At 42.0% G+C, this 23,861-nt stretch overlaps 1 protein-coding gene across 16 annotated transcripts in view; it reads right to left on the bottom strand.

The window, feature by feature from the left end:
• RPAP2 (RNA polymerase II associated protein 2) overlaps positions 1-23,861 on the bottom strand; it is a 57,419-nt gene that overhangs the window by 10,724 nt on the left and 22,834 nt on the right. For 10 of the 16 annotated variants that reach the window (XR_014790478.1, XR_014790474.1, XR_014790473.1 and 7 more), the window contains exon 11: positions 15,731-15,799. Coding sequence is in view for 5 of the 16 variants with exons in the window: in XM_084851906.1 (XP_084708032.1) it covers positions 15,731-15,799 (69 nt within the window). In the remaining 11 variants the exon portion in view is untranslated. Of the gene's footprint in view, positions 1-12,771; positions 13,265-15,730; positions 15,800-17,333; positions 17,395-23,861 lie in introns of those variants that run through there. The other 6 variants (XR_014790479.1, XR_014790475.1, XM_084851907.1 and 3 more) reach the window with 4 other exon arrangements.

Raw genomic sequence — 23,861 nt, forward strand, 5'->3', positions numbered from 1 at the left:
ACAGACTCTGTGGAGGGCAACAAGGATGCAAAGGGGGTGTGGTGGGTGGACCGCTGAATAAGGCTAGAGCAGCTTCCCCAAATCTGGTGCTCTCCAGATGTGCTGGACTGCAACTGCCAGCATTCCCAGCCAGTATGGAGTAACCTGGGAGAAGACAGAGTTCCAGCCAGCCACTAGCAAAGAGGAGCTCAACACATTGTAACATTTTGTTGCAGGCCCAACTACTTCTAAATTGTACTTTAAGGGTTAGAGTAGACCCACTGAAATCAATGGGACAAGCTAGTCATGACTAACTTGTCCCACTGATTTCAATGGGTCTATTCTACCACAAATTAAGTCTGGATCCAACCTAATATCTAGAACACAGTAATTAACAATGCAGAAGTAAGCTCTGTTGAGTTCAATGGGACTTGCTCCTAGCTAAGTGTGTACAGGTTTGCAGCTTTGGCCTAGAGCAGTCCTATAATGCAAGGTGTGTCAACAGCATTGTGACTTTGGAGAAAACAAATCTAAATATTTAATGAAATCTGATTTTGCAGAAAATGTCTCTCCAGCACATGGCATTTATCAGTGCACATCTAAGATAAAAAACGTATTAAGAATAAAGTGTAGCCCTTAATGCATAAAGAGAGAAAAAAAACAACCTAGACCATGTTCTCCTACCTAAAAGCATCAATAAATCATTTCCCCTAACAACGGTTGAGCAATATCATGGGGAAGTTTTCTAAGGCCTGTTTACCTAAAATGCACATTTCCATCTGAAATCTGACATCATGACATTCATTAGAAGCATCCCAAGAAGCAGAGTGAAACATAAACCCCAAATGACCCATTGTGCCTTGACTTAATCATGTTAAAAGGTTGTCATGAAAAAGATCCTGCATCTTGTTTAATGTTTAAAAGTTCTGCTTTTTCCACAGCACCCCTGAGCCATAAGTGGAGGAGAGCCATTACAGTGTCATTACAAATGTATGGCATGCCCCACTTGGAACACTGTGTACTGCTCTGGGGCCAACATTCCAAAAAAGGATATTATAGAGCTGGAAAAGGTACAGGAAAAGGGCAACTTAGGGTGCTTCAAGACAGAGGGCTCCTAGCTCTACCGATCAAAAGGCACTGTGCAGCTATTCCATCTTTTCTTCCTCAACAGACTTTTTTTCTGGTAAGAAAAAAGATGGAAGAAGCGGTGGGAAAACACTGGAGGGTTACAAATCGAGGATGTCATAGTCTGGACTCCCCTAAAATTCTGGGAATGAGATGGTGTGATTGCATAATAAAAGCCTCGTCTGGAAGCACCCTTATTACAGCACAAAATGAAGTCTCACTAAGTTCCATGAGACTTCCTCCCAAGTGGACAGGACTGCAGCGTAAAATGATCAAAGGGTTGGAATGCTTTTCTGATAAGGAAAGGGTTAAACATTTGTGGATTTTTAGCTCAGGAGAAAAAGATGACTACACTTACCTGTGAGCAAGTCCTGTTGAACCTAGTAGACATGCATAAGATTGTACTCTAAGGGGGGCATAAAAGGATCACAAACATTCTCTCTCTGAGACATACACACACACACACACCAGCAGCAGCGTGGGAGCTGTTTTCCCTTGATGGGATCCACATTGCTGGAGAATGTATGTGAATATTGCAACCTTGTTAGCAGAGTTGATTGGGTAGGTGTTTTCCACATGACTGGCATACTGTCAGTCAGCTTGTTATTATCTTGAGTGTGAGTACAATGGAGAATTTAAGGGTTAATTCATATTAAAGGTGATCTTGTGTATGCATCATGAGAGATGGGAATGAAACTGCTCAGAAAATCTGCCAGATGCATATCTCAGATTTGCATCTGATCTTTCATAATTTATAAAGGATATCAGTATTAAGCACCTCAGTGTCAGTTTCCCATTCAGATTTCCGAAGTACAAGAATGGAAAAGCAAAATTAATTCTGTTTTCATTTGTATTGGAAACAATACAAATAAAACCAAAATAATCATATTTATACAGTATATATACATCATGGTAGAGGTTGAGTGTCAAAAGTCACTTACAAAGAGGTATTATTTCCTTGCTGCTCCAAGTTAAAATAGTTGGACACTTGTAGGAGATATAAATTGATGTGATTTATGCAAACATATATCCTAAGCATGGCTTTGATGGACTGAACTCATTAGCAAAAGAAACAAAGGAATAAAGAATCATATATAAAGTGCACTGAAATCTTTGCAGAATACCTTTCCAACCTTTTCACGGTGGGAAAAATCAAATGGCTTCTCCTTCTCAGGAAACTCTTTAAAGCTGTGATCCTGTACCCACTTACCTGGGAGTAAGTCTCATTGAACTCGGTGGGCCTTCCTTCTGGGTAGATATCCATAGGATTGTGCTACAAGAAAACTTTTTGTACATTTTTCTAGGAAAATTTTATTGCTAAGTCCAATTTCTTAAAACAATTCGCTATTTTAACATGGAGGGATGAAGACTGAAATGAAATACATTCCTTATGAAAAACTAAATGTAAGACAATCTATTCTTATGACTCATTGGAGAATGCACAGGCATGCATTTGACTGAAAAAAGGTGCAGAGTAATACCTTTTTTTTAAAAGCAACTATAATACCCATTCTGACACTACAGAAACACATCTGTTGGAGTACATATGTGTTTTTCTCAATTATTCCTGAGTATAACTCCCTCATTTGTGTTATTAGGAGTTTGTTTTTAAAAGATCCCTCACTTATAACTTGCATACTTGTGTATTAAATGCAAGCTCAACAAAACACATGGAAAAAAATCTAGTTAAAAGCAAAAAGAGGTGCCTCTAGAGTGAATATTTTCCATTAGAATGCATTAATATTTGATGGATGGTCTTGAATTGGAAACATCTAACTTACCATTATCAACATGCAGCATGTTTTAAAGACAGACCCAGTACAAGGTTTTAGCAGTTTAATATTCCCAATCAACCCAATTTTATCTGAACAAAAGTAATCTAAAAGTTTTTTTAAAGAGCAAATATTTATATCAAATGCTTTAATACTGGCCTTCCAACAGCAAAGGAGAAGAAATACTTTGGCCGATGTTGACCCCCTCTCCAAAATTCAGATGTCATCTACTCTGATGAGTCATAAGAACAGCCTGGCCTACATTTCGATTTTCATAATACTTGACATCTGTTTTAATAGATACCAAATCCTCTACTTCTTGTCCAGTTTTAAGTGCCAGCCAAAGCTCCTTTATTTATAATAAACATACACTTTGCAAATAGAGGGCAGCCTATGTTTTATTTAATTTTTTAAAATTTTATTCTTGTATGCTGATGGATTCACACAAAATAGCAAGTTCTTTTATCGTTTGTTGGAACTGAAGCTAAATTATCCATATGGGGGTTTTGTCCACTTACAGGCAATACGCTTAAATCAATGCTAACGACAACAAAAAAGGATTTCAACCAAAAAGACTTGAATTCTAACATGCTCCTTGCATCTTGCAAGAAGTAAAGTTCAATCCAATGTTAACTTAGCTGACTGCTCCCACTGCTGGCAGCCTCACCTCATGCAGCCTAGCCAAGCCCTGATTTAATCACACAAATGGTTGGCTATTTTCAGAAGCCCCTGAAAGCAAAGAAAGAAAAAAAAGAAAAAGGGGTGGGGGTGGGGGGAAGAGAGAGAAAAACCTTTGGTTTCACTTTTCATTTCTGAAGTGCAAACCCAGTATTTCTGGAGCACAAGCCCAGCTCACAGCTGACGCAAATATATTTGCTCCCTCTCATTGAACATAGTTACTGGATCTCTGTAACTCAAACAATTCATATAATCTGCCAATTTGAAAGACCAGCTTTCCCTCCTTCTCCCCCCAAATGTCTCTTTTGCCATCAATGGGTGCCATGTGGGGGGGGGGGAGGGAGAGGAATTACCCCCCCCCCCAGCGCTTTGATGTTTCACATTACATGTGATCCCCGCTCCCCCAAACCACAGACATTTCTGGCCAACTCACTGGTTTTGTAATAGTCCCTCACCATATAAACAATAAAACGGGCCTTTATCTAAGGTATGCAAGTCAGTGGTTTAATCCTGTTATTTAAAAAGGAAAAGAAAGGAAAAGGAGGAAGAATAAAATTTGATTAAATGTATTTAAAAAGCATGATGGATTTTTACACACACATACAGATGCGCACCCGTGCACGCACTTTAATCTTGATTATGTCCAAGAGCAAACCTTTAAATTTTGCTAAGAGTCTTTTCCCCTCATGAGTCAAAATGGCCCCATTGGCCATACAATGGCTGCTGAAACCAAAAAAGTGTGTGTGTGTGTGTGGGGGGGGTGTTTCCGCATGTGGTGCAGATGGCTCATGGGTTTTCCATTAACTAATTGCCTACTGTGCACTTGATCAATAGGGATTAGTGACTGGGAGGCACTTTTGCTATGGTTCCCTGGAGGGGCAGTTCCGGAAGGTGGTGTGGGGGTGGCCACTTGGGCTGTTGGCCTGCAGTATCCCTCAGAGTTCCACCTTCTCCCCTATGCTCTTTAACATCTAGATGATGCTGGAGAGGTTTTCTGGGGTTTGAGCTTTGGTGCCACCAGTATGTGGATGGACAGACAACCTATCTTTCCTTTTTGATCTAAATCCAGGGAAGCTGTTGAAGTCCCAAATCAGTGCCTGGCATTTGTAATGGATCTGAAGAGGGATAACAAATGGAAGCTTAATACAGAGTGCTCCAGGTCAGTAACACAGCAGATCAGGGAACAGAGATTCAGTCTGTCTTCTACTCCCCTTGAAAACTCCAGGTCACAGTCTGGGTGTACTCTTGGATCCAGCCTTGTATTTGGATACCCAGGTCTTGGTAGTGGCCAGGAGAGCTTCTGCACAGCTGAGGCTAGTGTGCCAACTGCACCCATTCTTGGAGATGTCCGATCCAGTCACGGTGACACATGCCTTAGTCACATCTGGTCTGGACTAGGATAGCATGCTCTGCGTGGAGCTGCCTCTGAAGCGTGTTCAGAAACTTCACCTGGTTCAGAATGCTGCAGCCAAGCTGTTGAATGCAGGGCCAGTTACAAGGAGCATATGACTCCCTTGTTACAACAGCTTCATTGGCCACCAGTCTGTCTCTGGGCAAAATTCAAAGTGCTTTTTATTATTTATTTACCCCTAAACCTCTTGAGACCTGATTACCGGAAAGACCACATTCTCTTTGGGAGATGCCTTTCTCTCTGTCCTGCCAATGTATGAAATACATCTTGGGGTCTTAAGAGAAGGCCTTTTTGGTGGCTGCACCCAGGCTCTGGAACTCCCTTTCTAGGGAAGCCCATTTAATCCCCTTTCTGGTGGTCTTCCAATATCAAGTAAAGGAAAGATCTTTATATTTAGACATGCCTTTCAGCTGTCAAACTGATCCATTTTATCTGCTGCTGTTTTTGTTTTTAACTCGCTGATTTAGCGAACTGTTTTTACCTCCATGTTTTATATACTATTTTATATTTTCTGTTGTTTTATGTTATCTTTTATCTTGTTTGCTGTTAGTAACCTTGCGCACCATTGTGTGAAAAGGCAGGATATACATTTCAGCAAATAACTAAATAAATAAATACATCTTTTCAGACTAACCTAGCTTACAGGACTTTTATGAAGAGAAAAAAAGTGGGGAGAGACGCTGTAATAAATACATGAAATAAAATACTTTAATAATACAAGAACAATGAACACTGAACAATTTATGAAAAATAATTTGGATTTATCAAAGATTCACTTGCTATGCAGCTTTCAAGTAGAATATTACAGACTCAGAGGGAAAAAATGTATGGTTGGATCCAGACTATGTTAGTCATGCTTGAGTCCCACTGAAATCTAACTTTCCCCACTGATTTCAGTGGGTCTAAAGCATGACTTAGTCTGGATCCAACCCATAATGTTTGAAAAAAAAGACAGAAAGAGTGGAATAGTTAGATTCTTAAGTCTTTTATCAATATGTTAAGTCTTCCTTTAAAAAACAAAATTTGTGTTGCGTAGGGTTTTTTTTTTAGCATATATTTCATTAAGTTTCATAACTTCAACATACACTGTGGTTTGGTGGTGGTGGTGGTGAATATGACTGTATTTTGAATCCACCCTTCCTTCACGATAAAATACATGGATCTCCCCCAATATTATCTTCACAACAAACAGGCGAGGCAGGCTAGGCTGACAGTTCGTGGCCTTCCTAGCTGAGTGGGGATTTGAGTACAAGTCTCCCTGTCTGATTCCAGCGCCCTATCCACTACACTACAATGGTTTTCCATATTGGAGTAAATGTGGCTTTTTTGGCTTTATGTTTCTTGTATAAAGCCTACAAATAAAGATGGGACATGAAATGTAAGTCCATATGGAAATGTTACATAAAGGCACTGAAATCTCTAGATTTAGAACAGTAAAAATAAAATTACACATGCATTCTTCATGAAAGTGATTTCATACACTGCTTTCTAGTACTTTACAAAATGCTCTGGCATTTTAATGCATTTTGAATACTGAGCTGCTAATTTTTGTTTTTATTCTCCTCTGCTAAAGGAAAGTTTTAGAGCTGCATTATAAAGTTTCTGCTGTTGCATTTTAATTGATTGTGGTTTTTTATTTTGTATTTATTCTTCACTTCTATGAGCCGCTCAGACGGCATATCGTGATGGGTGGCTATATAAGTTCAGTAATAAATAAGTAACGTTATGGAAAACACGTAGGGAATATGGATTCAGAAGGAGAGAGTAGCAGGTGAAAGAATGCAGTCTAATCCACTTAGGTAAACATCTCATCAATACAAGACTTTATGAATGTACTCACCTGCACTCAGTCGCTGCGGAAACTATGATCATAAAATTGATCATAACTTACTTTAAAACTCCTAAAACAATAATCTGATTATCTCCATTTCTAACCCAACACACAATCCAAGCACCTGGAATAAAACAGCTGAATAAAGAGATGAATAAAGCGGGGGACGGGGACCAAAACCTTCTAGCTTCTTAGCATGAGCATTTAAATACATTCAATATTAAAATATTTTGCAAACGATGAGTACATATTTGGTTCATTCCTTAATACTTTACTCTGATTTCATATCCTACACTTTCTTTAGAAACATTTCTTGTCATTCTTGTTGTTTATTTGTTCACTTGCTTCCGACTCTTCATGACTTCATGGACCAGCCCACGCCAGAGCTTCCTGTCGGCCGTCGCCACCCCCAGCTCCCCCAGGGTCACGTCCCTGTCATTCTTAGTAGCATGCAAAACACAACTTCCATTAATTTCAGCAAGCCTTGCATTGGACAAGCCCGTAAAGTATGATGCATATTTGTATAATAGTTGTATTTTATTGTTAGCCACTTTAGGGACCTTTTTCCGAGCTGAAATGCAGGGTACAAATATCCTTAAAATAATAAATAAATAGCCTCAATCCAAAGCTTCATGGGAATCTGATGAAGCCATAGAAGTCATGATGAGTGGAACTCATCTATTCATTTCTGTATCAGGGGACAGAGCCTTGTGTCTGATTGGGATACTTCTCCAGAAATAATGGGGAAGAAATCCAAAAGTAAATAAAGCAGCCACTCTGTGTGTACTCCTCTCCACCCCATGCACACCGATGTTGCAGAACAGGGACAATCTGGGGGTTTTGCATAGTTGTAGGGATCTTTTTAAAAATACATAGTATTTTTTAAAAAAACAATAGATTATTGAATGCATAAGAATGTAATACTCCAGGAGTCCCCAACCTTTTTGGGTCAGTGGGCATATTTGGAATTTTGCTAAAGTGTTGTGGGTGCTCTCACAAAATGACTGCCATGGGGGGTTGCCCATTCATAAAATGGCTGCCATGGTGGGCACAGCTGGAGACAAAACACTCATTTTGTGTGTTTGATTATGAGTTTTAATTGGTCCTGTATGTGTCTTTAGTTATGACTGATAGTTCAAAGTTGTTTTTAGTTATATGTTGCTTGTGTATATTGCCTGTGTGCTTTTATGTAAATGGCTTTTAAACTTTTTATATTGTATTTAATGTTTTAACTTCTGTAAAGTGCCCAGAGAGCTTCGGCTATGGGGCAGTATAGAAATGTAATAAATAATAATAATTTTTCAGAAGGCAAACTGGTGGGACTAAAAGAAATGTAACCTGCCCCAGAACCATAGTACAAGGCACAGGTGGGGTCTGAGCTCCAAAACACAAAACCACTGTTTTGAACCCAAATCAAGATGGTGCTGGAAGGCAGCACTTGACTTTACAGCATGCCACCATCCCAGTTAAAAAATCTTAAGAAATAAAATAAAACTCAGGAGGTGCAGGGAGTCTGGCAGGAGCCAATACAGGTGTGCATGGGAGTCATAAGCACATACACTCACCTTCCAATTTTATATCAAATGAAAAGCTAGTGTGACTAAGATTAATGACTAGGATTAATGCAGTGTTTGTCATCAGTATAAATGAGCTTTTCTTAGAAAGTTAGATAATAAAAATAATGCTTTGAACCAAAAGGCTCTGGCTAGCCAGCACATTTTCAGTTCAACAGATCCCAAACGTTTGCATTGAATAAGAGCTGTTTCCAATCACAGATACCATGAATGCTACGCAATTTACCTCTGGATAATATTTCAAGCCCGTTTGCTCAATGGGTGATCCCAAGTTAACTCCAATGTCAAACTTTTATGTCTAAATCCGGTTTAGACATAACAGCCACAACGGAAATGCCCTAACAACAGTATGTCTCTTCCTCAGAGCAATTCTGATTACAGTGTCTTTACACAGGGTGGAGAATGGACTTTTGGAATTACACAAAGCACTGCTTCTTGATTTGCTTTGGTCAACTGAATGACAGAAGCAGAGGAAAGGTGAATATTAAAAAGCTGCAAGGGAAGGGAACCAAGTACAAATTAATGTTTCCAATAATAAGTCATACACTCATCATCGTCAGAAGCTGCAACATTTTCATTTGCTAATAATGAAAAACCACAAGCCTCCAATCTTTCGATCAGTTATTTGTATGTCTTGAAATGGAGACTCTTCCCCTTCAAGTTTTGTTAAGGTCCTAATTCTGGCCTTTTGTACAATGGGGTGAGATAAGATAATGCTGCCCCTTTGGTCTCCCCCCCCCCCCCCAATGTGAGGAGAAAACAGGTCACCTGAGAAGATTAAATAGTAAAGAAAAGCTCTTGCTCTTTTGCATAGTGGACAATATACCTTGATCTGTAAGATAAATAATCAGACTGAGTGGAACTAGTGAAGGTAAGCAAGTTCATTTGCATTTGCATTTAATCTGGCTACTCCCAAGTAACTCAATCATGGAACCATCCCCAGTTCTTCAGAGTTTCTTAAGAAGGAAGCCCATCTGAAATGTATGTTCTTTACAAGCTTAACTGCAAGAGATATAAAAAGTACACTAGTTTAAGGGCAGAGAGAGAGCAGCCTCTTCTTCCAAAGTACTCAGCAGGTTTCTTGAAGGCGTTTCCTTCTCAGGCACAATAGGTGTGTTTTAGAGCTGCATAAAAAGCACTTGTATGCAGATGTTTCTGTCTTTGCGTTGCTACCTCTCGCAAAGCAAACCTCTAGAGTCTGTCTCCGCATGACACATCTTCCTAAAGTGCACATGTCTAGTGATGGCTTTTCTGCAGCAATTGTGGGCGTTTCGAGTTTGTTTAACTATGGACTCCCAATGCTTACCACGCTACTCCCAGAACGTTTGGAAGTCACTAAAGCTTTTAAGAGATGGGGAAAGAAAGGGGGGAGGGAACTGTTGCATCGGCTTTGTAGATGAAACTGGCCACAGTTCACTGGAATCAGCCTGATCAGGTAAATAAAATGAAAGCGGACGTTCCTGGAAATTATCTTGAAAGCTTTCCATTAGACTGTACCAGGGGTATTCACTAACAGCCAAGTGCCCAGGCTGGTTTGGAGCAACCCTTCACCAACCCTAATACGAACCTCTTCCAAATGCTGCATCTGTATCTATTTAAATACGTGATTTGATATTTAGTAAAGATCTTTGGGTGGAAAATCATATTTGCCAGAAATATTCTTATATGAAGGCTTTAATACTACGACAGAAGGCTAGAAGTAGGACGGATTGCTAGTAGGAAGAATTGCTCGTCTTTAGAAATGAAATCACTAGAATCAGCTAGAAGGCCAAAACACCTGAATGGGGCATGGTGGTCAAGGACATTTTCTAAAATGACAGGTTTATGGGCAGCATTCATTTAGCAATTGAGGTATACAGCCACATACACACACACACACACACACATACACACACACACAAAGCCACAATTCAGAGATTCTTACAAATAGCAGTGGGCTTTGTGCACGAGGTTGGGACACAGTCAGATTGTGGGCCCAGTCAGCTTAGACTAGGGGTGGGCAAACTTGTGGCTCTCCAGTTGATGGACTGCAAATCCCATCAACCTTCACCCTCAGCTATGCTGATTATGCCACCCGGGGGGTGGATGATGCCGAGCTTTCAGCAGGTCGGCCCCGCGGACTTCAGCTCACATACCTGTGAGCTGGCCAGATTCAATTTGCATTGAGTCAGGCCAGTTTATGGATTTTCTGGGTTTTTTTCCTTCTCATCAATAGAAAGTTCTGCAAACTGCAGGTGCAATTCACATAACTTGCACAAATTCCGGCCATAATTTGCTTAATTTGCACAAATTATGGCAGGAATATGTGTAATTTGCACAAATTACACCCACAATTTGCACAACTTTCTCTTGACGAGGAAACAAAACATGCAAGAAGTTACCAGATTTCATGAAAACCCTGTGGCTCAGCTCACAAACTCAAGTCAAGCTGGGCAGGCAGCAGGGATCTGTTGGGCCCAAAGAAGGGCCGGGTTTTCAAAGGATGGACATCCCTACCCCTGGCTTAGACAGTGCTTAATATTGGAGAGGAAGGATGATGTGATGTTGAAATTCATTATTCCCACTCCCCAGACATCCTACATTCCACTGTATTTTTGTGGAATGTGGGCCTGATTGCTAGATGTGGGTTTGGAGGGTTTTGCCACACACAATCCCTGCATGAAAAACACTTTGGGCAGTATCCAACACTGCCTGCTCACCAGTGGTCCCACTGCTAGGGCAGTGGGAATTTAGCAGTTCCTAAAACAAGGCGAAACACTCATTTCTGAAACATGGCAGGTGAGCAAAGCTTGCAGAAGATGTGTGCCATTTCTGAAATTAGCATTTCAGCTTTAGGAAACACTAGTTTCCTGTTGTGTCAGCAGTTGGTCCCATGGGCACAAGAGAATGAGTGGAGGTGCGCAGGCAATGTTGGATACTGCCCTTTGTTCACGTGGAAATGGATTAGCTGATCTGCCTTGCCAATCTGTACAAGATTTTCTTCCTACTGATGGTATAGTTTCTGTATCAGGAAAGCAGAACAATGAATATGTTATTGTTTTCCATAGACAACACTTCCCCAGGAAAGCCACATCCATACCATCTATGGATATTACTGGATCGGGAGGAATATTTCCTTTTCAGCTTATGTGTGAGGCCAGATAGTTTCTGGTAATAAGCAACCCGTACAATCCTGAACCATTAAGATCAATGGAAGTTATGCTACCAATAGGATGAAGATTGCATTCAAAATACCAAATCCTGTGTTATGGGCTTCATTTCAGTAGTGAAAGTTCTGGGCTGAGTCATGTGACCAAAGTTTAAATTAGCCACAGAACCCGAGCACTGTGCAGATTGTGGACTACAGATGGCCACATAGACAGTCAGCCGATTGCTTAGCTATCTGACAAGAGACAAGGTTGATTTTCAGCTCAGTATGAGGTGAGTATGAGGTCAGTAGCTTCTTCTGCACATCTCATAACAGGCACTATACAAGCACAATGAATGAGCCCAATTGTCAGATTGGGGGGGGGGGAGTAAAGAAGTATCCAAACCATGCCTTTTTAGGAGCCCAATATGGCTGCCCCTATTTAACTGGGGAGACCAACCTGGCCACATCCATCAGCTAGAAAAGGAGCAGCTGCAGGAAACACGCTTCCCCTGCCCTGCCAGAAGGGACACTTGGCTCCAACTGCATGTTCCCCTGGGACTGCAGAAGCCAGAGGAAAGAGGTGCTCTGGCTAAAGGAACAAGAGCCACCCACTGCTGTTCAAAGTAGATCACACTGGCCTGAACTAGATATAAATGCCTGCTTAGAGTGCCACAGTTTCTTCCGGTCTTCAAGAACTGGTCTCCCTCCTCTCCCCTTTTCCCTCAACCCCCCTCCCCTTCTGTATTTTGTCTTTTGTTTGTTTGTAAGCCTGATAGCAGGGCCCATTTCGCTCTTTTTTATTGATGTGAGCCACTTTGGAAGGCAGTAATTTTCTGAAAAATGGGAGGGAAATACAGTAAATAATAATTACATTTGTATCTGGAGCCTTTCTAGAAAGTTCAAGGTGACGTACATGGGGTGATCCTGTTTTATTCTCATAACAACCCTGTGAGGTAGGGTAGAGTAAGAGACAGTGACTGTTCCAAGGCGACCCAATGAACTTCATGACTAAGCAGATATCTGAACCCAGGTCCCCTTAGCTGAAATGCAATATACCACCCCAGTTCTCTTATTTATTGTTGCAGCATCTGCCGCACAGAGAAGATGGAAGTAGAACAGGGCTGACTGTAGGTCACTAATTTGGCAATACAGACTATTCCTAGGATGTTTGGTGACATGTGTTTTGGGGTGGGTGGGGGAGGGAGGTTGCTGAGCTTAAAGCAATTTAGGTTTGGAAACATTTATGGCTCATCTCCAAGACACACATATTTACTTGTGAACAAAACAGGCACCGTTTTATTAAATGTAAAGACACCACCTGAAAAATTCATAAGATCTGTTTCACACATTAGGAATTCAACCAGAAAAGTGTATAGCCAAAAAAGAAAAAAGAAATGACAAAAGATTTGTTCTTACAGCTGATAAAAAATTTATACCAAGGCATTCAAGTAAAGTTACTTTCTATGTTCTGATTTAATGAATCGTTTGAGCAGTATGTGGCTGGGGTGACACTGATGTAAGGCTCATTGAAGCCTGAGCTAATGCTTGCTGGTATAGCCTTCCTTGGGACAACAAAAGCATAACAATGTGTCAGACTGAAGCAAGATCAAAGTAAGTGCGGTTCAGGGATGCTATGAGGTTGGCCTACAACACATCTTGATCCGTGAATGGCTGGTAAGCACACTTGCTGTCCTATAGACTCCAATGACCCAGCAAGCCCAAAAGAACGGGAAGCAGAAGCAGTGGTGCAGTAATAAAGGGCCTCTGAAATAAGATTTTTTGAAATCTTGTAATTCAAGCTTGAAAACCAGACAAAGATTGCTTGATGGTTTCGACTCCACTAAAAGGCAGACCATGGCACTTTTCTAAAGCCACCAGTAATTCCATATATATGTGTATATATATCTATACACACGCGCACACACACACACACACACACAGTGCTGTTTTTTTAAGATATGGCTGACTTTACAAATGTCTTTTGATGCTGCAAAGTATTTTTCCTGTAATTTCACTTTAAAGGGCACAATCCATTAAATGAAGCACGAAGCTGATGTTAGGTTCCTCTCCTGCTCTCAGTCAGGAGGTTTTGCAAGTGATCCCCATAGTTGCAAAACCTCCTGGCCAGGAAGAAAATAGCACCAGTAGTCATTGCATAGCCTGTGGAACACAGTATGAGGCTCCCAGGAATGTCTGGGGTTTGCTGGTGCTCAGTTGTGGTGTGCGTTAGCTATACTTTTGTAGGTTGTACCACAACGTCTGTACAATTATTTGGAGAATAAACTTAGGGAACTACATTGAAAGCTAAGCTCAATTAGGACAGTTTTCTACAGATGTGGTCCTCAATCACCACGTGTGCTAAAAGACTTAGGTTTTCGAGTAGCAATGACATTTCTAATTTAGCAAGGCTGCATTCAAGATCTTTATTCAACCCAGCTCTCACTAGGGCTTTGCAGAATCTGTTTTGAAAGCCACAACTTAGGCCTGGGATATATGAAGCAAAAGAAGAAAATAGTCATTTGGAGCATGCACAGAGTGCCCCCCCCCCCCCGATGAGATTGGGGTAGAAAATTCAGCCCTTCTCACATGTAGAAATAAAGCGTTGTCTAAAATGCATGTGGAGAACACTTAGGTAACCCAATCAAAATGCCTGTATAAAACCATATAAGAGAATATATAATTATATTATATTAAAATACAAACATATACACAAAGTGAGCTTGGGTAGTGTTCAGTTGAACATGTATAGCTGAAACCAGTTACTGCCCTGTGGCTGTTCTGCTTTTGTAATCATAGAATCATAGAATAGTAGGGTTGGAAGGGGCCTATAAGACCATCGAGTCCAACCCCCTGCTCAATGCAGGAGTCCAAGTCAGAGCATCCCTATGCCACACTTTCACATGAGGTGTTTAAAAAGTTGCTGTATTTGAAGAAACAGCGAGAGAGAGAGAGAGAGAGAGAGAGAGAGAGAGGTTCCTTAAAATGCATAGAAAAGAGTGACTCTCTCTCTCTCCATCTCTACCTCTACCTCCAAGCCGATAAAATCAATTAGCCAGATCACGTTCTTCTGGAAAAATGTTTTCCTAACCATGAGTTCCTGTCCATGGCAACCTCTAATCAGTCGAAATTAAGAAGTGATATGATATGCACACTAGGGTGCACCGTGGGTAGAACCAGAGTCAAATTAAATGCTCTCTTGTTCCCCCTGAGCCGCTTAACATATTCACAATCTAAGTTGCCATAAAAATGAGGACTGGTCACTTGCCCCCTGATCTCTTAACAGTCAGGCACATAATTTCCTCAGAGGATTGTGGAGCTGAAAAGCAGCATATTTAGGGACTTGGCCACTCAGCAGGGAAAGAGCCTGACTATTTTGCCAATGGGGCCGAGGGGGGCTCTTTTCAGGCTCATACAGTATCCAAGGGCTAGACCAGGCCTGTACAACTTGTGACACACCAAACCAACACAGGGTGGTAGCAATGTATGGCAGCACCCAAGGGAAGCCTGCTGGGCCTACAGAACTAGGGTTGGGGTAACAAGTATCTGGCCGGTCCCAATTCATAGTTGTGGTTTGTGTTTAGCTTGGTTGGTTGCAAGTTGTGCAGGCCAAGGCTAGACCATCACAAATTATGGCCTCAACGTGCTTTTCCTCAGGGGTCAGACCTCACAGGAATGACAGGGTATTCCAAATGCCAGTGGCACTGAAGGTCTTGCCCTTTTTTACTCTTCCACTCCCCCTACTCTTTCCATACTGTTTCTTCTAGTCTTCTCACCTCTGCAGCTGTTGACAAGAGAAGTCCAACAAAGCTGGCTAAATTAAGAAGCAAAATATGAATATTCCTTATATTACAAACTGACCACTCTTTAGTACAATTATGGTGTCTCGAGTTCAGGGATGAGGAACCTCTTTTAGCCTGAGAGCTTAATTCAATCTCGGAGAAGCTCTTGGGCTGCATCCCAGTGGTGGGCAGGGCCACAGGCAAAAGGCAAAGGGCCCAAAATACAAAGAAATACAAAAACTACTAGCATGTTTTAGCTTACCAATGTTTACCAAACAATTGGTGGGTGGGGAATAATGGGGTGGGGCCAGGGGAAGGGCCATCTGCAGAACCCCCAGAGGCCAGACTAGGGCCGGATTTGGCCTCCGAGCCTAAGGCTTCCCACCCTTGCTTTAATTCTAAATACCTTAATAAAAGATCAGGAAGAAATGAATCCCATCCAAGTACTTACACAGACAACAGCACAACAGCAATTAGGGTCCATACTGGAGATTTGTGAATAATATTTGTATTCGTGAACCTAAGAAAACAAACAAATGGCAAAGCCAGCATTAACAGGTGCAGTTATTTCTGAAGCAGCTAGAGCAGAATGGATGAACTTTGCCCACATGGTAAAACCAGGAGTTCAGTGATAAAAGTCTACCTTGTAATGTCTGCTTTCCTGATGCACCATGGGCTTGGTCACATAAGCCCATAAAAATATCTATACAGAGATAAAATTCTCTAAGTAATACCTCCAAGCCCACCCTGCTGTAATCAAAAGGGAGACCTAGAAATCCTACAACTCACACAGAACACCCACCCCCACCCCATTCAGATGTCTGACTGCTGAACGCAAATCTACTGGATCGGTATTACTGCTTAATCAAATAAAAACCACAAGTCTCCTCTGCGGAGTCACACCAATGCCCGAAGATATGAAAACGTACTGAGAGCACAATATCATGTGTCTGTTTCCAGTTTCCAAACATAATTAGATGATCAGGTATTTGTAAGTACACCGCATAAACCATGTTTTTCTAACTAGAAGAGAAGAGCGAGAAGAATAATTTAACAAAACAAAAGAAACAGCAACACCCCTTGCTGTTTCATTTGACAGTAATTTTAACTGTCAGCCATCTTTCTTTCTTCCCCCATGGCTCTTTTCCACTCAGTTTTGAGAAATGTTTCAAGAATGAACTCCTAATATGCCACAACTCTATTTGGAAAAGGTGGAATCAATAATGAACTGTGTTATTTTTATGAAGCTACAAAAAAAATTAACAATAGCTCCTGATGCTTATAACCAATTAGGAGATCTTTGTTTCCCGTTCCCGGCCGAGTTATGAAACATTCATTAAGGCTGTAATCCTACGTGCATTTACTAGAAAGTAGGCGCCATTAGACTCAGCAGAATTTACTTCCAAGCGCACATCTTCAGAAGGGGGTCTTCTAAGGGAACAGAGAGTTTGTGGAAGTAGTGGGGGAAAGACCCACTCCATGTACAACCAACATAGTCTGTACTTACTAAGCTGTTATATTTCCTGGCTTTGTGAATAAGAGCCAAAACAAAGGCTGGAGGTCTAGACTTGATACTGATGACAGGCGTAAGCACTTATGAAGAAATGCCTGATGGAATCATCCTGACAGGCAATTCATATGTAACCTTCCAGTTAATCTGCTTCCATGAGACGCAACGGAAGAGACAGATCCAAAAATCACTGGGGAGAACTCTGTCGAACAGCAGAGAAAAGCAGCTTTGTTTCAGTGCCCGTACAAGGAGCCATTATTGATCACAGCTCAAGAAGGCATCCTTCTTGTACACAAACCAAGAGATGCAGTTATTTGTGTCAATTAACTCTCATTCAATGTCAGTATTGATTGGCAAGGTCTCAACACTAGTTGTTGCCATCAATATGCTGCTTACAGCGGAGGTAGCTGGAAGACACCAATAATTTGCTCCATGGAACAGTGGAGAGCAGGAAATATGCTGCCACACCGTCACTCATTTGGAGGAGTGACCGGGGCTCCAGAAACCTTTGGCTACAACACCAGTCCCACAGCAAGCTTCTCACCTGCACAGTGGTCTTGAAGAAGCCATCTCAGACCGAAGCAAGCAACCTACAGGTGTGATGCCTTCAATAATAAGGAGCAGAGAAAGGGCAGTCACATTCAAAAACAAGCTGTGTGTCAGCACCGAGGCCGCAGAAGAGGGAACAAAGCTTTCAGAAAACGGTCAAGAGCATGTCCCATAGAGAAATGGTTCACTAGTTCTATGTGTTGTCTGCAGATAACACATACTACTGCACTCTCTTTCCCTCGCAAAAACACAAGTTAACAGGGTGGGAAAAGATTTTTTTTCCTCTTGAAAGTCAATTTTGTTTGCATTTTGTAGAGTACTTGCTATGTTGGGAAAAAAGCATGCAAGAAAATCGCCAGTCATTTTGTTTCATGTGGGACGCTTGTGAAGGTCTCCACACTGTTTCCGTCGTTGGAGGCCATGGTCGTTTGAGGTAAGAAGAGCATCCCTACAGTTTGCACATTCCAGCTGGCTGAATAAATGCAAATCAAGTAGAAAGGCAAGGAATAAACAGGGTCGAGGAATAGCTATTCCAACTACATGTAGGAATTGTTATAGAAAACCATCATGGTGTGTGTACAGAAGGTCCAGGAGCAACAGAGAAACAAGGCTGATTCCCCTGATAAAAAGAAAACAAGGAAAGGTTTGAGGCACACACAAAGGTTAAGCGGTCACTTGTTTTTAAAAGAACATCCTGGTTGCTCCTTATACGCCAGGGTGGGCAACTTCTGGGGACCGGGGACACCATATTGCATCTGGAACGGCACCCGACCCCCACCAAAATGTGTTGCTGTGGCAGTGTCAGCAGCAAGAGAAGTGGCCATTTTGCAAGGAGCATGCACCTTGTTCACAAGCAGAATCGTACTCCTGGGAAGCTTCCAGGAGGGTGGTTCTCCTTGCAAAAAAGGCACACACTCCGCAACAGCTCTCAATTTTTTCTTTTTACATTTTTAAATTTTATATATACACACACACATACACTTTCAGCAGCACCAGGGCCCCCACAAAACTGCCTATGGGAGGGTTCATGTAGCCCATGGGCCACAAGTTTCCCACCCCTGTTCTACATCCTGCCATGTAGGAATGTTGAAAGGGGAAAAGAGAGCATGGGGAGTGGGCATATTCCATCATCATCCCTCCAGAGCCTTCATCACAGGGCCAAAATACCCAAAATATTTTAGCCTAAAGTTCTTACTGCCAGTAACTAAGCCTTAGGAGAGGTATTTCAACCTCTTAGAATCCAGGGGAAAATGCATAAAGGCTGGGAAACCACCAAGCAATCAGTAGTTATGGAAAGGGGCGGGGCCATGGGAGGGGGCATGGACTTCTGGGGAATCCCAGAGGGTCAGATTGGGGCCTCTGGATAACCAAATTTGGCCCCTAGGTTCTGCACCCCTGATCTAAGGCCTGGGGAGTGGACATTTTCTACCTTCATCCCACCCAGAGCCTTCATAAGTCAACATTGCCTTTTAAAGGTTCTTATTATGTGTTATTATGCATTCATTCGCATTTATTGTCAATTGCCTTGGGGTCTGTCATTAGGCAGACAGGCAGGATAAAAATATTTTAAATATATATATATTTTTTAATGACCTAATGTAAAACTAGTTGTTAGCAAAGGAAGAAGAGTAGACCTCCTCCTCCTGCCCTTTACCCCCCAGCAGATGTGCAGATTCACTATCAAATCTAACAGACAGATAGCAATTAGAAAACAATTCATAGGATTTGCACCTTTTAAAATTGTGCATAGTGGTTTTAATATTGTTTCATTGTTGTTTTAATGTTTTAAATATGGTTTTATTGCTTTTAGGTATTATTGTTTGTATCTGAATTGTTATACAACCCCTTGGAAAGGAGATATAGAAATATTAATAAAATTTAAAAAAATAAATTCAAGTTGGTAAAAATATTGAGAACAAAATGTCAAAGCACAATTTCTTAAACCTTTGATACTTGGGGCATAGGGTTGGGTTTTTTTTCTTGGTTAAAATTGGGGGCACACTTCACTCTTACACTCAAAACCATAACCTACTTTATATTTAAGAAGCCAGTCTCATCATTTGCAATGATAAATGTATAAAGAGGATAGGTCAGTCTAATAGACAGTTCATAAGGAAATTAAGTGGCATGTCTTAAAAAGCAGCCCCAAAATGTATACTGTTTATAACAAACTACATATATATTTTATAACACTGGCTGGAAGATGCTTCCAACACAAGTTCTGAACAAAAAGCTTTTGTCTTTTCCAACAGACAAAACACATGGTCACAATGTGGGGAAAACTGGTTTAAGGCAAAGCAAAGAATGGAAAAGAGCTGAAATTACAGCGGCCCACTAGCAAAACCATTTGCCAACCAAAAAGATTTAAAGCAATACACTTTTCCTTTCTCTTGACCAGAGAAATTCAAAGTCCAAAATTATCAAGCTTGATGAAATACTAAAAGGGTAACAACAAAAATCAGACTTGTCAACTTCTTTAGTTAGCCTGGATTTCTCTGTAATCGCTCCACTCCACCGCACCCCCAACTACGCTCTTCCAACAAAATGCTCCAGACGACTCTAGAGATTATTTGACATCTCAGTTTTCGTAACAAAAGCTTACAGGCACTGAGGGGCTTTGCTTAGGAAGAACTATAACTGTTCTAAAGTGTCTCCAGAGAACTCTTTAGTGTATTTCCCAGCAGTGGTGATTGAATAAAATGCTGCACAGAAGAGGATGAACTGCAAGTGTTCCTTTAAAAACCAATGGAGCTGAAAATTGCTCTTGCTGAGTTCACCACATGCTTTTTTCTTGATGTCATCTTTTTTATTTATTTAACTGAACTCCCTCAAATAATAAGCATGCATTTTATCTCTTGGAATAGGGCTTTTTTTCAAATTTAGTCTGAAGTGTCTTTCAGCTAGGGATGGACGAAAGTCCCTTACCTGGTCCCGCAGCTTGCTTCGCGGTGGGGGGGAGGCGCTCCGTTCCTCCCCCTGAAATTCTTGGCGGGGGGGAGGCGCCCCGTCCCTCCGGCCGAAATTCTGGCCGGGGGGGAGGCGCCCCATCCCTCCGGCCGCGAATCCTCCTTGCCGGCCGGGACGCAAATGGCGGCAGCTGTAGCCGCCGCCGTTTGCGTTCCTGGCCTGCAGTCAGCCATGATAGGCTACGTAAATCCTTACGTAGCCTATCACGGCTGACTTTGGGGGGAAAAAAGGGAAAAAAAGCGCGTACGCAAATGGCAGCGCCCATGGGTGCCACCATTTGCATTCCTTATTTGGGCACGTGTAGTCTACGTAAATGTTTACGTAGACTACACGTGCCCAAATAAGGAACGCAAATGGCAGCGCCCATGGGCGCCGCCATTTGCGTACGCGCTTTTTTTTTTTCCTCCAAAGTCAGCCGTGATAGGCTACGTAAGGATTTATGTAGCCTATCACGGTGTTTTTTGAAAATCTAGCCATGATAGGCTACGTAAATCTTTACGTAGCCTATCACGTTTGCTTGAGTTTTTTTTTTTTTTTTACTGGGAAATGGCAGCGGCGGAAGACCGGCCGCCGCCGTACTGCTGCCACACCACCGCCGGGAGCCGCCAGCGCCAGGGATATTCGGGAAAGGTAAGTCCTATCCCGGGGGGGTGGCGGCGGACCGTTTCTCCACTAATTTCGGGGGGCTGAATGCGTTGGCATTCGGCCTCTCGGAGATTCGTGGAGAAATTCTCCGTCATCCCTACTTTCAGCCCATGCACACACAGAAGGATCCTATCTGAGGCAACTGATGGCTTTTAATTTTGCTTTACTCACAGGTCCAATGCCCTTTTAGCTATTTAGTCAGCTGTCATTAAGGCTTTCAATCTGACAAGTGCTTACAGTTTTAACTTTACTCATGAAAAGTCTTCATGAAGACTATTACTGTAAATGAATTGGCCAAAATACTCATGAGCACAGGTTTGTAAAGTTTTATTGCCACAATGTTCTGATGAAGAGATGATGGAGTGCAAAGAACTGGGGGTGGGGGGAAATGTCTGGGTTGATAACTTCCTCTTCAGGATTGATAAGGCTATACGGTAGTCTTCTCCAATCTAGACCATAGCACAGGGGTGGGGAACCTCTTTCAGCCTGAGGACCGAATTCAATTTCCGAGAAGCTCTCAGGGGCTGCATTCCAGTGGTGGGTGGGACCAAAGGGAAAGGGGTGTGGCCAAAGGCAAAAGGGGGTGGAACAAAAACAAAAGACACCAGCATACTGAGCTTTTTCTGCCGGTAAGTAAGCCTTAATTTAAAAAGGTATTTCAGCCTTTTAGAATGGGGGGGGGAGCTGCTCAAAAGCCAAGAAACCACTAAATGATTGGTGGTCAGGGAAAGGGGGTGGGGTAATCTGAGGAACCCTGGAGGGCCAGATTGGGACACTGTGCCTGAGGTTCCCCACTCCTGCTATAGGCCAATCTTCCCCAACCAAGAGATAAGACTATAGGGCAATCTTCCCCAACCTAGTGTCCACCAGAAGTGCTGGACTACAAGGAGATCAGGAGTAGTATTTTCACTTGGGTGCTCCTTCCCCCTCACAGGCAAATTCACCCCTCTCTTTAGCTTCTGGAGTTAACCAGGTGCAGCATTTCTTTACAACCATGGTTAGCAATCCCATTTTTAATTATGGTAACCATATGGGGTTAGTGAAAATGCCAAGGAGATATAATGTTTAACAGTGGTTTGCTTCCGAAATGAAAGAAAGGGGTTATGGCAGTGTTATGACTGCATGAGGTCAGTGAAGGGGTACAGTATGGCTCTTAATCTTGATCCATGCTCTTTCCCTTTCTTTGAAGAAAAGATAAGGCAATCTGAATTTTCTCCTCAATACAAAGAACCGGTGACACAACCATAATCCATCACAGCCCATAGGCCTGTTTAACCAGATTTGTAGGTCACAAAGAATTACACCACACAGAAGTACAGCCAATTAATGTTATCCTTTTAAAAGAAGCCTTTTAAAAACCACTAGCTTAGAATAGTCAATACTGGTTCAGGTATGTCCATTTTGGTTCACCTTTCCCAAAAGTTCATGGTATGCAGGCAGTCATAGAATCATAGGGTTGGACGGGCCTACAAGACCATCAAGTCCAACCCCTTGCTCAATGCAGGAAGCCTGATTCCCAGGCAATCTCCCATCCAAGTACTAACCACAGCTGACCCTGCTTAGCTTCCGCGATCAGGCGCGTCCAGCCCATGAGCTTTATAATCACGTGGAGTTTGGGATTCCATTTCTAAAGACAACCAAGTCCTCCTTACCACACTGTTGTGCAGCCCTAAGCAGCCCAGACCTTCTGTGACATCAACAAATCTCAGCCAATGCTATCAAGAGATGTGAGGCAGGCAGAGAGGTCATAGGCTGAGGAGGAGACTACGAGAGTGAAGATGCCAGAAGACACAGAGGGAAATGTCGAACCATGGCAGAAGATTCCAAATGTGCCAAGACATGCTTACTACGTTTTGTTACTACAAGGTACAATGCATATGATCTGTTCATACCAAATGGATACAGACTACATTTGTAATCTGTGCACTTTGAACACACAATGTCTTTATTTTCTTGCTATCATTTACATCCCAACCATCTGTCATAACACTCTGTGTGGCCTAGTGCTGATGTTTAATAAAAATAAGTAACAGTGACAATCTTGTTCAAGAATGGAAAAGGATGAGACAGTGGCCTGGTTTACATGTAATGAGAAGCCACCATGGGTGAATTTCCCCTTGGGGTTCCTTGTTGTGGCAGTGATCACCATTTGGAATATTTGGGGCACGGTGGGGTGTGTGCCATAGATTCTTGAACAGCCCATGATTTCTGAGTGGCTTTGTCAGCCACCTCAACAACCCATCCTCTCTGGGTTCGCATATAACAAAAAGCCGTGGTCGCAGGGCCTTGGATTGTCAACCTGGCGCCCATGGGTGTTGCAACCAACCGTAGCTAATAAGCCATGGTAGGCTGCAGGGATCGTGTGAACCAGGTCACTGCTCCCCCCCCACACACACACACACTCTCCCTGCTTCTCCCCAGCGAAATTCAGCATAATTCATAGAAAGGCTTATAGACTTCTGTACTAAAAATGCCCTGAACCCCACACCCCAGAAACTCTGCACTCAGAAAATACAAATCACAGCTGCATACATGTATATCCTAATACTGTGCATATTTGTTCAAAAGGAGAACTGTGCTCAATATGGATTACTCCCAAATAAGTATTCATATAGGCTTGCAGCCTTAATTTGGCAAATGCACTTAATTTACTTATTTTGGCTCGCAAAAAGTTGTATTTTTTATATTCTTGCATTAATAAGGATGCAGATTGTTAAAAAGAAGGAAGAGAGCGTGGAACCCTCAACTCATAACCCCATGAAGCAACAACCAAGACAACTTCTTAAGCCTTTGAAGATTGATTTAAAAACACAGAAAAACGAGAAAACTCTAAGATACCAGATTTTGCACTACAACCCAGAATCCGTACTGCACATACTACTACAGATTTACAGTCTTCTGCATTCTAGAT

Source organism: Heloderma suspectum, chromosome 4, assembly GCF_057233095.1.
Source record: "Heloderma suspectum isolate Gila_16-S chromosome 4, 16-S_ref, whole genome shotgun sequence".
Classification (NCBI taxonomy): domain Eukaryota; kingdom Metazoa; phylum Chordata; class Lepidosauria; order Squamata; family Helodermatidae; genus Heloderma; species Heloderma suspectum.